Source organism: Mesoplodon densirostris, chromosome 8, assembly GCF_025265405.1.
Source record: "Mesoplodon densirostris isolate mMesDen1 chromosome 8, mMesDen1 primary haplotype, whole genome shotgun sequence".
In the NCBI taxonomy this organism is placed as follows: Eukaryota; Metazoa; Chordata; class Mammalia; order Artiodactyla; family Ziphiidae; genus Mesoplodon; species Mesoplodon densirostris.
In genome coordinates this window covers 103,939,522-103,954,636 of record NC_082668.1, presented here as the reverse complement: position 1 = coordinate 103,954,636, position 15,115 = coordinate 103,939,522, and the positions used below count along the sequence as shown (strand labels likewise).

Genomic DNA, 15,115 nt, shown 5'->3' with positions numbered 1-15,115 from the left:
CTGCCCCTCCTCTCCCCTCCCCCCCCCCCCCCCCGCCTCTCCCCTCCACGCCTGTCCCCTCCTCGCCTCTCAATAACAATGAGGAAGAAGGAAGAAGGAAGAAGGAAGAAGGGCCTGCTCCTGCTCAACCCTTGGTTTACAGCCTCATAAAAGCCCAAACGGTGGTCGGGCCCCTGGGCAGGGACTGAGGACTCCCCTTTAACATCCTCCACTCCACCCTTCCTGTGTTTGGCTCCACTTTACGGCCATCAGAGGCTTACCCTTGTCCGCGTGCTTCCTTGTTTCCTGCTGAACCCACGGTCCCGCCCCACAAGCCTCATCTTCCTTTGGTCCCTGTGGACAGAAGGCTCTGAAACCCTCGTTTCATTCCACTCACCATCCTCGTAGGTGCCGCTAGAACTTGAGCTCCAGGAGAGCAGGGGCCCTGCTCGCTGCGTCCCCAGGCACGAACAGTGTAGCACAAGCAGCCATCAGGCTCACCTTGCTGCCGAGGGAATGAATGAAACCCACGTCTTGACCCTGTGTCCTGCCTAAGCCCTCTCTCCTGGGTCTCTGTCTGAGGCCTTCATCATCTCTTGCCTAGACCATGGTGCTGGCTTCCTCCTGGGTACCCCCCCCCCAGACTTGACCCCAATCTGTCATCCAGCCCGAGACCTCCCACAGAGCACGTCTGACAGACCAGGTCTCTCATTACAGCTCTTCAGGGGCTCCTTGTGGCTCCTGGGCAAGGTTTCCAAGTCCCTCCAGAACCCACCATCCACCAACCTCTCCCCCTCAACGGCGACGCCAGGCTCCTTGCAGCTTCCACCCGTGCCTCCCACCTCACTGCCCAGTTCTGGCCGTTTCTCCCCTGTGCTGCTATGAAGCTCAGCCTGTGGGACCGCTCAGATGCCTCCTCCAGGAAGCCTTTCCCCAGCTCCCAGGAGGCCGGCCCAGCCCCCTTTGGTCTCAGCGCCTGTAACAGCCTATGACCCCGCCATCTGCTTTGTGCCTCCCCTCCTGGATGCAACAGCACCCAGGGCAGGGCCTGGTCTATCCATTTCTGAATTCCCAACAAATAGCCCAGGAGCTGGCATACAGTGAGCCTTGGAAAGTGTTTGTTAAAGGAATGAACCCGTGATGTTCCCGCACCCGCCCCCCCCCAGAGGGTGAGGTGTTACCATGGATGGCTAACAAATAGAGGCTCAGAGAAGCCGAATGACTTGGCCGTGGCCACACAGCTGTCAAGCTACCATAGCACGCTGCGTCTGTGTCACCACTGTTCCGCCTCTGTGTATTTTCTTTTTCTTTTTTAAGAATATTTATGTACTTGTTTATTTATTTATTTTTGGCTAATTTGGGTCTTTGTTGCTGTGTGCGGGCTTTCTCTAGCTGCAGCGAGCGGGGGCTACTCTTCATTGCGGTGCGCGGGCTTCTCATTTTGGTGGCTTCTCTTGTTGCAGAGCATGGGCTCTAGGTGCGCGGGCTTCAGTAGTTGTGGCACGCGGGCTCAGTAGTTGTGGCACACGGGCTTAGCTGCTCTGCGGCACATGGGATCTTCCCCGACCAGGGCGCAAACCCGTGTCCCCCCGCATTAGCAGGTGGATTCTTAACCACTGTGCCACCAGGGAAGCCCTTCTGTGTATTTTTTGAGCTTGGGCCTCCAGGTGGCCCCTTGGGATCCACCCGCAGCCAGTGCAGTATCACTTACCAGGGCCCTTGGGCTGAATCCCTGATGCATCCCTGCCTTGCTTGCACTACAGTGGAGGAGGTAGGGTGTGGGGTGGCCCCAGAAACCTGATGGGCCCGATCTTGCAGGGGAACTGTACCTCCTGTGAGGGGCTCAATGACGGCAAGGACTATGCCCACCTCCGCTCAGCCATGAAGATCCTCCTGTTTTCCGACTCTGAGAACTGGGACCTCAGCAAGCTGCTGGCCGCCATTCTCCACCTGGGGAATGTGGAGTTCATGGGTAATGCTGTTTCCACCCAGAGTACACCCCCTGGGGAGGAAGAATGGGGGGACTGGGACAGAGGAGGAAAAAATCCCTGCGGGTCCTCACCCAAAGGACCCACCAAAGTCACAGCATCTTGGGAAAGTACATTGAAAGTTTTAGCTATGATTTTGGAGGACTTGTGGGGTTAGGGGGAAGATGCCAAAGCTTAGGGCCCTCCAAAGGTGAAGACTCTGATCAATCAGCCCCCACCTTTGGCTGGGAACCCAAAGGGTGAACCAGAGTAAGCAAAGCCATGTGTGAACTTACAAACCAGTTTGTAAGCATCCAGTTGGTCTGGGGATTAAGGTGTCCTGGCTTGTTAGTGCCTCCAAGTGCCTGACTGACAGAGTTGCTGACAATCCTCTATGGAAGAAAATAGCATCAACCTAGATCACAAATTATTCCTTTAAACAGTTTCAAACACAGCATCCAGCATGCCTCCAAAAATAAACAAGAGCAAGGAAATGAGATACCATGAGCAAGAATCAGCAGACGTAATAGACAATAGAAACAGAGCCACATAGATTTCAGAGATTGGAATTACTGAGCACAGACCACGAAGCAGCTATGCTTGCTTTGTTCAAGAAAAGAAAAAACCAAGCTTGAAAATTTAGACAGGGAACTGGAAACTATAAAAAAAAGTGACATTACAGATTTTAAAAGGAACCACATAGAAATTCTAAAGTAAAAAAAAAAAAAAAAAAAAAAAAAAAAACCCAAGATGAACTCAATGGATAGTTTAACAGCCAGTTTTTTTAATATATATATTTTAAACTATTTATTTATTTATTTATTTTTGGCTGCATTGGGCCTTCATTGTGGTGTGCGGGCTTCTCACTGCGGTGGCTTCTCTTGTTGCAGGGCACAGGCTCTAGGCATGCAGGCTTCAGTAGTTGTGGCACGTGGGCTCAGTAGTTGTGGCACACGGGCTTAGTTGCTCCACAGCATGTGGGATCTTCCCGGGCCAGGGCTCAAACCTGTGTCCCCTGCATTGGCAGGCAGATTCTTAACCACTGCACCACCAGGAAAGTCCCTAATGGCCAGTTTTATAATGTGAAAAAGGAGGAAATGTCAGAAGAAACTGTGTGTACAGCATGGAGAGATAAAAAGATGGAAAATATAAAAGAGAGAGTAGGAGACCTAGAAGATACAGTGAGAAGATGTAGTATACATTTAATTCGAGTTCTAAAGGAAAAGACAAGGATGGGGCATACACAACATTTGAAGAGATTATGGCTGGCTTTAGATCTAATGAAAGACACCAATTCATAGAGCAGTGAGGAAAAGATGGACTTTTCAATAAACCGTTCTAGAGCGATTGGGTATTCATATAGAAAACATGAACTTAACCACTGTCTCGCAGAATATGAGGAAATCTACTCCAGGCAAGTTGTTGCTAGGTGACCATGTAATGAACCAGACGTGGGTGCTGACAAGCAGGGGGCTTCAGGACATGGAAGAGAATCAAATGTGATATGGAAGAAATGAAGCCAAGTGAAAGAGTACAGACAATTACAGATCACACACAAAATTTAAAAACAGGTAAAATTAAATGCTACAAAGGAACGCAGGTAGTTAGATGACACACAGGTAAACAGGTAAAATGCTGTTTAGGGATTCATATGTAGGTAGTAAAAAGATAAAGAGAAAATAGGGAACTGGTTTCCATGGAGGTCAGGAGAATACTGCCTCTTGTGGAGGAACTGGTCCGAGCAGGAAAGGATGTAGGAGGCTCCGGGTGTTAGCGAGGCTCTGGGTTTTGGCTTCAGTGGTCGTTACACAATGTTGACTTAATAATTATCCGTTATAACATGCCCTTGGATTTTGTGCATTTAAAAAAATCTGTATGCTTTATTTTACAATTTTTTAAAGTTTAAAAAAGAAAAGAAAATACAGAAACAGCATTCCTCCCTCCCCCCAGCTCAGCAGCCCTAGGGTGGAGGGACTCAAAGGGGAGGGGCTTGAACTAGGAGGTGGGTCAGGAGACATGCAACAGAGCTGGGTCCGGCTTCCAGCCACTCCCCCGCTCAGCTCTGTGCTCGTTTAACCAAACGAATGAACACGCCTAGGTTTCTATGGACAGCAGAGTGGATGGAAGGGGACTGATGGCTGATTTTCTCCCTCAGTAGACCCCACCTGCCCCACAAGCACCTTCTCCCTCCAATAACTTCAAACTCCCCTTTGAGTCACGGTCCCGATCTCAGCAGAGGGGGGACATACCCTGTTAACAGTAGTTACAGCTAAGGTGTTGATAGGTCCCCAGGGAGGCCTCGGCTCTCAGAGGGGGTCTGGGAGAGGCAGTGCTTCCCTCCTGGGGGCGGTTGTCTCTAAGTGTGGATCTGGGGCTGCCTTCCTGCGGCCTTGTCCCATCACGTCAGGCCAATTTGCCTCTCAGGGTCATTGCTTCTCTCTGCAGCTGCGGTCTTCGAGAACCTGGACTCCTCTGACGTGATGGAGACGCCTGCCTTTCCCACCGTGATGAAGTTACTGGAGGTGACTGGGCTGTTATGTCCGCCAGCTTCCATTTTCGTGAGGAGCCCCGGGGGTCTGGGCTGACAGCCCTTCCCAGGCTCTAGTTCCTTCCTCCTACCCCTCTCCCAGGCTCTCCGCTCACCCCCTGAGCTCCCTGGTGGAACGTTGCAGGCCCTGGGGGTGGGAATCAGGGTGGGGCCGTGGAGCTAACCATTAACCAGAGTCCTGGAAATGATCAGTTTAGCTTGAACGTGTGTTTCTTCCCTTTTCCCTGACCCTCCTGCTCTTCTGTGGCCTTTACTCAACTTTCCACCCCACCCAGACCACAGGCTCTCCCCACTCACACAATCTGATGTCCTTACATCAAAAGGTCCCTGCCCCGTGTCCTGGTCCCCGGGGCTTCTCCATGAGTTGTGCTATTCTGGGCCGGTGGAATGTGCTCAGACCATTCACCCTACACGTTATTAAGAAGACCAAATAGAGCGTTGACTAGGAGGATGAGCGATGGGGCATTGTAATGTCCTCCACATCACACCCCGCTGGCAGGTCCAGTGGGAAATTAATAGAATCAGAAGGGGAGGGGAAAAAAGCAATCACATTAGGTGGGCATGATTTGCTACTAATGTTCTTCATGTGGTTCAGGGCTCTCAGAAACCTTCGGTTTTTGCTGGTTCAGTCTTCCCCACATGGTGGGAGGGACTCCATCCAGACTCATCTTGCTCCCTTGGGTCTTCAGCCTCCAGGCAGGAGTGACGTCAGTTGGGAGCATATCCAGATGTCAATGGCCGGGCCTCAGAGCCCTTCCTTCCCATTGTTTCCCAGGGTCCACCCAATGGTGGACCCAGCACCAGGAGACCAGCACAGGACTGGTCACCCAAGCAGCCAGCATGCTCGGGTCCCACCCAGCTTGTGCATCCTTCCCCAACACTGATACCCCAGTGCTCAGACGGACCCTGGACCAGGCCCTGCCCAGCATCCTGACTCTGGCCCTAGTCACAGGCATCTCCTACCCTCAGGCCTTGAGCATAGGGTATTTGGTCATGAGACAAGGTGTTGGCGTCAGGCCCTGCTCAGTCAGCTGTGATGCCAGCCCCCACCTGCCTTACAGGTGAAGGACCAGGCACTCCGAGACTGTCTGATCAAGCACTCCATCATCATCCGTGGGGAGTTTGTCACCAGGCCCCTGAACATCGCCCAGGCTGCAGACCGGAGGGATGCCTTCGTCAAGGTGCAGAGCTGTGGGAAAAGGGGCCCGCATGTCAATCTGTTGAGCATGGCTCCTTGCCTTGTGGGTGGACAGCAGGAAAGGGCAGAGATAGCTGGGCAAGTCCCAGCTCTGCCGGTCACCTGCCTGGTGACCATGGGCTGCTTAGTCTCTCCAGCGGGGTTTCTTACCTTAAAGTAGGGATGATCTCCTTGAGTAGGTCCATGAGATCCAGTGTGCCTGCAGCCTTTCCAGGTGAACTGGAAAGGGGCAGCCTTCCTCTTGTACATCAAAACCTGTGGGCTCTATCCCATATCTCTGCAGGGCATCTATGGACGCCTCTTCCTGTGGATTCTCAAGAAAATCAACGCCGCAATTTTCACCCCACCTGCCCAGGACCCCAAAAACGTGCGAAGGACCATCGGCCTCCTGGACATATTTGGTTTTGAAAATTTCCAGAAAAATAGGTATGGAGATCAGTGCACCTGCTTTTGGAAAATGGAAGATAAGCTTAGGTCTTCTCTGAGCCAGCTGGAGGGTAGCCATTCCTCCCCCTCTGGGCTAGGAGCAGGACCTCTCACCTCCACTCACAGAAACCAGGGTGAGTCCCTCAGCAAGACTATGGCTTTCCTCCGTGAGGTGGTTTGTGTGCATCCCCTGGCATCCACAACATGTCTAGAAAAGGCCACATAACTAAAAGCATCCCTGAGAGTCATGCTAAAAGCACCTCAGCATTCATCACCCCTCTTGAGCCATCCACTCTCTTCAAGAACTAGAGTGAATCATCACATGTGGTTAGGGTGAAAATGGAAATCAGTAACACTGATGCAACTGCATCTAGGTGGGATATCATACTAGGTAATGGGGTTTGTGGCCTATCACTGACTCTTCAGTTTGGCAGGGGTAAGGTGAGGCGGGACACTTCTGATCCAGTGTCCCAGTCTGGAGGCCGAAGAGCTGGAGGCAAGAGGCGGTTCAGAAAAGTAATTCCCAGCTGAGACTGTGATGAAGGCTGGGGGTGGGGGTAGAGAGGGGTGGGGAGGGGAGCCAGGCAGTGGGGCCAGATGAGGACAGGTGTTGCTCTGGGGCGTTATCTGGGGGCTGGAGGACGAGGAAATGAGGACTAAGGACAAGCAAGCAGGAAGCGTCCCACATGCGTGACCTAGCTTACCCAGGTGAGCCTGGTTCATTTAAAGGGATGGGCTGGATGGAGCCTAGAGTTGGTTCTGTTACCGAGCTGAATTCAGGTCTGCTCACCCAAAGTGCAGCAAAGCCAATCTACTGACACTGGGCTATAGTGAAGGAAAACACGGCGTTTATTGCAGGGTCAGGCAAGGAGAACGGGCAGCTCATGCTCAAAACACAAACTCCTTGATGACTTTCAGGGAAAGTTTTTTGAAGGCAACTTTAGGGGTGAGGGTCACAGCGTACGTGATTAGCTTGTGGACTTTCTTCTGATTGGTTGGTGGTGAGGTAATGGGGTGATGTTTCAAGTAGCTTAATCATCAACCTTCTGGTTCCAACCAGTCTGGGGTCTATGTGCTTGTGGTCAGTGTGTAGTCACCATCCTCCACCTGGGCTGGGGTCTTAGTTTCTGTAGAAGAACTCAAAGAGATGCATCAGATTGTTATGTGTACCCCTTGAGGAAGAATTAGGACTCTGTTTTATCACTGCATTATTGTTTCTTGACTGCATTTCCTCACTTCCCTAATTAGTAACTGCTTGAGTCTGCTCTTTGGAACTCAGGGATGGCCTAGGAGACTAAAGCCTTTCTCCACAAACAAGAAACGGGGGACACAGAGGGGCTTTTGTACCCAGGAGGGTCCCTCAGGGTCCTGCTTGGCTTCGGTTCCAAGTGGAGGCCTCTGGGCACTATCAGAGGAGCCAAGGGGCTGTCCTGACCTTGGCATGCCCCTGCCTGAGGCCCTATCTCCAGCTGAAGTCTGAGAAGGTCCCTTTGTTGCAGGAAGGGGAACCGCTTCTAGGGCCCGAGAGCAGGCTGTTGTTTAACACTCGGAAATGAATTGTCCAAGGAGACACACGTGCTGATGAAGCAAGAGACTTTATTGGGAAGAGGTGCCCGGGTGGAGAACAGGAGGGCAAGGGAGCCCAGGAGAACTGGTCTGCCACGTGGCTCACAGTCTTGGGTTTTATGGTGATGGGGTTAGTTTCCGGGTTGTCTCTGGCCAATCACTCTGACTCAGGGTCCTTCCTGGTGGCGCGCACATCGCTCAGCCGAGATGGATTCCAGAGAGAAGGATTCTGGGAGGTTGGTAGGACATATGGACTTGTGTCTCCTCTCTCTTTTGACCTTTCCCGAATTCTTGTGGTTGGTGGTAGCTTGTTAGTTCCACGTTCCTTACCAGGACCTCCTGTTGTAAGATAACTCACGCAAGTGGTTACTATCGGGCCTGGCCAGGGCGGGCGGTTTCGGTCAGTGGTTTCCCTAACAACTTGGCCAGGATTGTCAAGATACAAGCCATTCCGAATGCAAGCACACGGGGGTGACAGCCTCCCAGGACCACCTCTCTGCAGGCAGGCGGGATGGGGTAGGGCTGGCAGAACTCAGCCCAACGCAATGCAAGCTCTAAGTAAACTAAAAAGTGATTCTGATCATTGGTTTCTGGCCCTGAGAGGGGCCGTTGAGCAGACCAAGCACACTTTTGGACCCTGTAGAGGTGGATGAGTAGTTGGTTGTAGGGGACCTTGCCATTGATGCAAGGACCCTCCGTGAAGGAGCCACGAGCCGGGTTTGCGACAGGGCTGCAGTCCGGGGGCCACGTGAAGGAGCAGGGCCGTGTCACTCGCAGCACCCAGGCACTGGCCCGACCAGGGTTCACCGAGCGCTCTTGTCGACTGAAAAAAAGTGCTCAACCTCAAAGCTGAGGGTCATGTTTTATTCAGTGGACGTTCTTAGGACTTGAAGCCCAAGGAGCATCTCAAATAACTCTGAGAAAACTGCTCCGAGGAGGTGAGGGGGGTCCCAAGGCATATAAGAGTTTTGCAACAAAGGGCAGGTAGTTGGAACATCAAAAGATTATTGTTAATTAAAGAAAATCAGACATCCCAAGTTAAGGCATTTAGCGCTTTTCTATGCATGGGAAGATGCAAGAGTCAGGGCTCAATGAAATCATTCCTTTGATAGGCACCTCAGCTCTCTGAGGCCAGGACCCTGTGCTTTCTCATCCTGAGTCTCCTCAATCTGCACCGTTGCGGGTGACTGCAGTCTGATGACTGCTAGATGGTGGTCATTCTTTGTCTCCATCCTGAGTTCCTTCAGGGCTCATGGCTGCGACACCCTTTGTTTACTGATATGGCAGGCAGCATTCTTAGTCCACACTCTGCAGGCAGTGTGTTCACTCTCTTGGGTTAACAGACCTTGAACAACCAGTCCCGGGTACCATGCAGCTTTGCAGAAATGGGCAACCCATCCTGAAAAAGAAATGGCTGAGTGAGACCCAGAGGGTCAGAACAGAGCAGAACAAGCAGGTCAGAGGAAGGAGGGGAGGGGGCTCACACGCGTGAAGAAGACTCAGAGTTAAGGAGGAGCGAGGTGCCTTCCCAGCACTGTGAGAAGTCCAGGGTGCCCCTCAGCCACTTCCTGGCAGAGACAGGCAGACCTTCTACTGTGTCACTGTCTGTCTGGATCCCCAAAACAATGGGCGCCCAGGTCCTCTAGGATTCGAAGCAGGGGGAGAGCGGGATCAGATCTTCTCCCTCTGGTGGCTGTGGAGAGTGATTGGGGGGCGCGGGTGAGGCTGGAGGCAGGGAGAGCCATGAGGACGCTGTTACAGTGCTCCAGGTGAGGAAGAAGGTTGGCCTGGATTAAGGTAGCAGCAGTGGCGGTGAAAAGAAGTAAACAGGTCTGTGCTGGAGGAAGCGTGGACCAGACTTTGGCAACTGATTGGAACTGGGGAGGAGGGAGAGAGGGGTGTCAGGCATGACGGGCTGGTTTCTGACCTGAGCTAGGGGCAGTAAGTGGTGGACCCTTTTCCCAAGGTTGGGAGGATTAGGGTGGGGGTAGGGAGTATGTCTGGTTGATGCAAAGGAGCCCAGCCAGAAGCTCATCTTAATACCAAGGCCACTTGCCCATGGATGCTCGGGTGGCTACAGGACACTTGGTCGCCCAGGGATTGTCTCCATGTCAGGATAGGCAGGCCTGGAAGAGGACCGCAGGGGACCGGAAGGAACCAAAGGCAGGGGCTTGATGATACACAAGCCTCCTCATTTCTCTGAGTCTGTTTGCTGTAGGGTGGAGGAGGTGATGGAGGTGGAGGTAGAAGAAGAGAGAGGCTGTGTGTCAGCGTGTGCATGTGTTTGGGGGTATGCAGCTGTGTGCCAGTGGCCGGCTGCGGTAGCGATGGAGCCAACCCTTCCCCGCCCGGGGCGGCCCTGTCCCCACAGCTTCGAGCAGCTCTGCATCAACCTGGCTAACGAGCACCTGCAGCAGCTTTTCGTGCAGCATGTGTTCACCATGGAGCAGGAGGAATACCGCACCGAGTGCATCGCCTGGGACTACATCCACTACAACGACAACCTGCCCACCCTGGACCTACTGGCCCTCAAGCCCTTGAGCATCATCTCCCTCCTGGACGAAGAGAGCCGCTTCCCACAGGTGCGCCCCTGGGCCCGCCGCCCCTCGGGTGGGGACCCCACACGTGGGAAACTCCAGGGCTGATGCAACCTCTGCCGGGAGTTAGACAAGCCCCAGCCTTCCAGCCTTCCTCTCCTTCAAGGCCTGCCCCCTGCAGGGAGGCACCTGACTCTACCCTCACTCCCACTCCCCAGCATGCATTATTTAGATTCAAGAACACACCCCAAGAGGGGGCTTGTTCAGCCTTGTGGGTCAAGGGCTGCAGAGGGTTCAAGACAAGGAAACACTTTCATTCTCACTTTGGGGGGACTCTGCCTGTCCTTGGGGAGATGGATTCTCAAAGGTAGTCAGTAAGAGCTCTGATCTACAGGAGGGAGAGGCTCTGGTCCCTGGGCAGTTGTAGGGAAGGGGAGAGCCGGAGAGCTGGCGGTGAGGATCGGCAGACCCAGTCTCTACTCCCGCCTCTGTCCTCACTCACCGCAGCAAGCTGCCGCCGCCTGGGCATCCGTTTGCTGTCTGTAGAAAGGCCCTCAGTGATTCTGAACCCAGTTGTTTTGCCCCCTTGAGGGAGCTCCTGAGACCTAGGGGTGTGCCAGCTGACTTCTCCATCGCTGGACTCTGGGACCTCAGCTCATAGGGTATCCGTTCTTCCAGGGGACAGACACCACCTTGCTGCAAAAACTGAAGAATGTCCATGCCAACAACAAGGCCTTCCTGCAGCCCAAGAACATCCACGATGCCCGATTTGGCATCGCCCACTTTGCCGGCGATGTGTACTACCAGGCAGAAGGTGGGTGCAGCTCCTCTCCATAGCCCCTTCCTTCTAAATCCCGAGCCCTCCAGGGAAGCCAAGGGGACTGGGTCATTTTGCAGAACCAGCAATGGGACAGAGGGAATGGAATGGACCAGGCATGTTTGTTTGTGTTTTGTTTTGTGAGTAATAGTTCTATTGAGAGAGAATTCACATACCGTAGAATTCACCCATTTGAAGTCTACAACTCAATGGTTTTTAGTATATTCACAGAATTATGCAGCCGTTGCCACAATTTTTAAACTTTGCCATCACCCCAAAAGAAACTCCCATTAGCGGTCATTCCTCATTTCTCCCCAGCCCTAGGCAACCACTGATTTCTGTCTCTATGGATTTGCCTGTTTTGGACATTTCACATAAACGGAATCGTTACACCATGTGGCCTTTGTGACTGGCTTCTTTCACTTGGCATAATGTTTTCATGATTCTTCCACGTTGTAGTATGTGTCTGTACTTTGTTTCTTTAAATTACAATATTCCACCGTACAAATATGCCACACTTTGTTTATCCCTTCATCAGTTGATGGATATTTCGGTTGTTTCCACTTCTTGGCTATTATGAATAATGCTGCTATTAACACTCATGTACAAAACTTTAAGTTTTCCTTTTTTAAAAAAAATTTTATTTTTTGGCCATGCCCCACATCTTGCAGGATCCTCGAACCCAGGTCCTTGGCAGTGAAGGCACAGAGTCCTAACCACTGGGCTACCAGGGAATTCCCCACATACAAATTTTTATGTGGACATATGTTTTCACTTCTGGGGAGTATATACCTAGGAGAGGAATTGCTGGGTCTTATGGTAATCCTATTTAACTTTGACAGTAAGCACCAAACTGTTTTCCAAAGTGGCTGCACAATTTTACATTCCCATCAGCAATATATGAAGGTTCCAATTTCTCCAGCTGCTTATGAGCACATGCTAATTGTCTTCTTTTTTATTGTAAGTACCTTAACAGATACAGAATGTGCAAATATTTTCTCCTGTTCTGTGGGATATCTTTTCACTCTCTTGGTAGTGAAAGTGTATATGCTGAGATAAGGTCAGGCATGGTTTTGATTGGAGAAATAAAGGCCTGGGGTGGTCAACCTGCTGATGTGCTTAGAAAAATGGGAAAGGTGACCAGAGAGTGCTGTGGTCAGGAAAACGAGGCAGACAGTCATAGGGTCACTGTGGGGCTCATATGGAGAAATGAGGAGCTGCTCTGATCTGTTTAAATGGAAACTCGGAGTCAGGGATGCTCCAAGCACTTTTCAGGTGGAGGGACAAGGCAGCAGGAGGGGCTGATGTTTTGGGGGTTTTTTTGTAGTACACGGGCCTCTCACTGTTGTGGCCTCTCCCGTTGCGGAGCACAGGCTCCAGACGCGCAGGCTCAGCGGCCATGGCTCACGGAACCAGCCGCTCCGCGGCATGTGGGATCTTCCCGGACTGGGGCACGAACCCGTGTCCCCTGCATCGGCAGGTGGACTCTCAACCACTGCGCCACCAGGGAAGCCCCTGATGTTTTTACATAGAAGAGGGGCAGTGTTAGGAGGTCAGGGGATTATTTCTGTTGGAAGAATGAGGAGGTGAGGCTGCTCCTTTGTAGTTCCCACCAGATCCTGGCTTTGGGGCTCTTCTGAAAGGGAGCGACCAGAGCTAGTGAGACCCCAGAATCCCAGAATACAAAGACACTGAGTGCATCAACGTCCATGGGCTACTCAAGGCCAAGTTTTAGTTTTTGAAGTGACCTGAAACTTTCATGTATGCTAAGATTAAGGTAGCTTCTTTCTGAGTGCAAAATTTTATTCATGTTCTTTAAAGATGGGCCCGCTGGTTTTTCTTTTGGTGCCCTGCTGTGCTGACAACTTAAGCCCCATTTACTCTGTCTTTTGAGGGACTGAGCCCAAAGGTGCCTTGACCCTCCCCCGACTCTGAGAATACCCAGGGCTGGGAGGCTTTGCCTAAGCCTGGAGAGGCACAGGGTGCCACCAAGTGTCTGCCCGTCCCCACCTGCAGAAAGCAGCCTCCTGGCACACAGTTGGGAGAGGGGCTTAGGTGGCCTTGGAGCCTCGCCTAGGCTCTCACCACTCCCAGCTTGGTGAGGGCCGCATGGCCCCAGCTCCCGGTCCAGTCCCCTCCTCTCACAGCACCTGCTGGCAGAGGGGGAACCAGGCTTCCTTCTTCCACCCTTGATGCAGCCTTCCTGCACCCCACATCAGGTTGTGTGGGTTTTTCTTTTGTGTGTGTGTGTGTGTGCATACAATTCAGTTATAGTTTTGTTAAATTAACTGTTAAATGGCAGAGATACACAGATGAGCTTTATAGTATTTTGGGGATTTTTTGTTTGTTTTCTTTTGTTTTTTTTTTTTATAAATTTATTTATTTGTGGCCGTGTTGGGTCTTCGTTGCTGCAAGCGGGCTTTCTCTAGCTGCGGCGAGCGGGGGCTACTCTTTGTTGCGGTGCGCGGGCTTCTCATTGCCGTGGCTTCTCTTGTTGCAGAGCATGGGCTCTCCGCGCACAGTCTTCAGTAGTTGTGGCGCACCGGCTCAGCAGTGTGGCGCACGGGCTTAGTTGCTCCGCCGCATTTGGGATCTTCCCAGCCCAGGGCTTGAACCCGTGTCCCCTGCATTGGCAGGTGGATTCTTAACCACTGCGCCACCAGGGAAGTCCCTGGTCTCCTCTTCTTATATGACACCAGTCAGACTGGATTAGGGCCCACTCTAACAGCCTCATTTTATCTTAATTATCTCTTTAAAGGCCCTTCTCTCCATATATAGTCACATTCTGAGGTACGAGAGGTTAGGGCTTCAACATGGATTTTTGGGGGCAAACAGCTCAGCCCATACATTGCCCTCCCTGATTTCTGGAGGCTCAGTCCTTAGGCTGGAGGGCCCCCTGGCCCTAGAAAGTCCTTCCAAGGCCCCAGAGCAGGGCTGATAGAGGGGCCCTGGGGTTCCCAGGCCCTCAGGGTCTCCTTAGTGAGTGACAGACATGCTTCATTCTTAAACCTACTCTGTCCAAGCACACACATATGCTCACACGCATGTGCACACAATGCCTATGGGCACACATTCATTTCCAAGACCGGTGCAGTTTAAACTTATGATGAAGAGGGAAATACGTCTCAGGACCTCATAATCAGCAAGTCACCCCCCACGCCATCCTTGAAGCCAGGAAGCCAAATGGTGTTTAATTTCTTTCGTTTCCCCGTTTTGGGCTTCCAGGAAGAGCAAAGCAGCTACTGCCCCCACGCTGGTTCCGCAGGGGCGTTTTGAAGTGGGCGCTCCTGCACAGACCGGCCAGCTGGGAAGGGTGGGCCTCCAGGTGGGAGTGCCCAGGTCTTCCCCTCCAGACTCCAAGCTGCCTGGACGTGACCAGGTTGCCAGATTTTCAGGGATTATGAGGGGTGGGGAGGTTTCCGTACTTTCTCCTTTTCCTTCTCTTCTTCTTTTGGCTCCTTTATATAAACACGCAGTTGCCTCGATCATACTTGTCCAGGGTCCCCAGAAATTCAGAGCCCTGATGAGAGCCTGCAGGCACTGCCCTGGGGGAGGTCTAAACTGCACATGGAACCGACACTCCGTCTGCCGTGCTGCTAGTGGGTTCCTGGGTGTATGTGGCAGTGAGAGCGGTGGCTGGGATCGCTGGGATGCTGAGGGCCATGGACTCGCTCCTGCCGTGGTCCACCCGGGGAGCCGTGGCTGGCGGAGCAGATGGGAAGTCCTCAGGCCACCCCTGAGCCAAGTGACAGGGCGGAAGGGAGCCCCAAGGAGGGCCTCTCACCCCACTTGTGGGACAGGAGAGCCTCCTGGAGTAGACGATGCTTGAGCTGGTCTGAAGCACAAACCAGAGTTGGCCTGGGTGGGATGGGAGGGAAGAGGGCCCCAGAGAGCTCGTGGAGGCTGCAGGCGCCCCTGGAAGAGATGAAACCCCCTGGGGTGGGACGCAGGGCCTGGCGGAGAGATGAGGTCTCCCTGGGGTGGGGTGCAAGGCCCAGGGGAGAGAGGAGGAGGAAGGCAGGCACTGGCAGCAGAGGAAAGGTACAGAGGGGTGACGGGTGATGTGCCCTCTCAGGA

General features: G+C 52.6%; 1 protein-coding gene across 2 annotated transcripts in view; it reads left to right on the top strand.

The window, feature by feature from the left end:
* MYO7B (myosin VIIB) overlaps positions 1-15,115 on the top strand; it is a 71,447-nt gene that overhangs the window by 14,979 nt on the left and 41,353 nt on the right. For both annotated transcript variants that reach the window (XM_060106213.1, XM_060106212.1), the window contains exons 8-13: positions 1,798-1,951; positions 4,392-4,468; positions 5,556-5,675; positions 5,976-6,118; positions 10,056-10,266; positions 10,900-11,035. In XM_060106213.1, the coding sequence (XP_059962196.1) occupies positions 1,798-1,951; positions 4,392-4,468; positions 5,556-5,675; positions 5,976-6,118; positions 10,056-10,266; positions 10,900-11,035 (841 nt within the window). The remainder of the gene's footprint in view (positions 1-1,797; positions 1,952-4,391; positions 4,469-5,555; positions 5,676-5,975; positions 6,119-10,055; positions 10,267-10,899; positions 11,036-15,115) is intronic.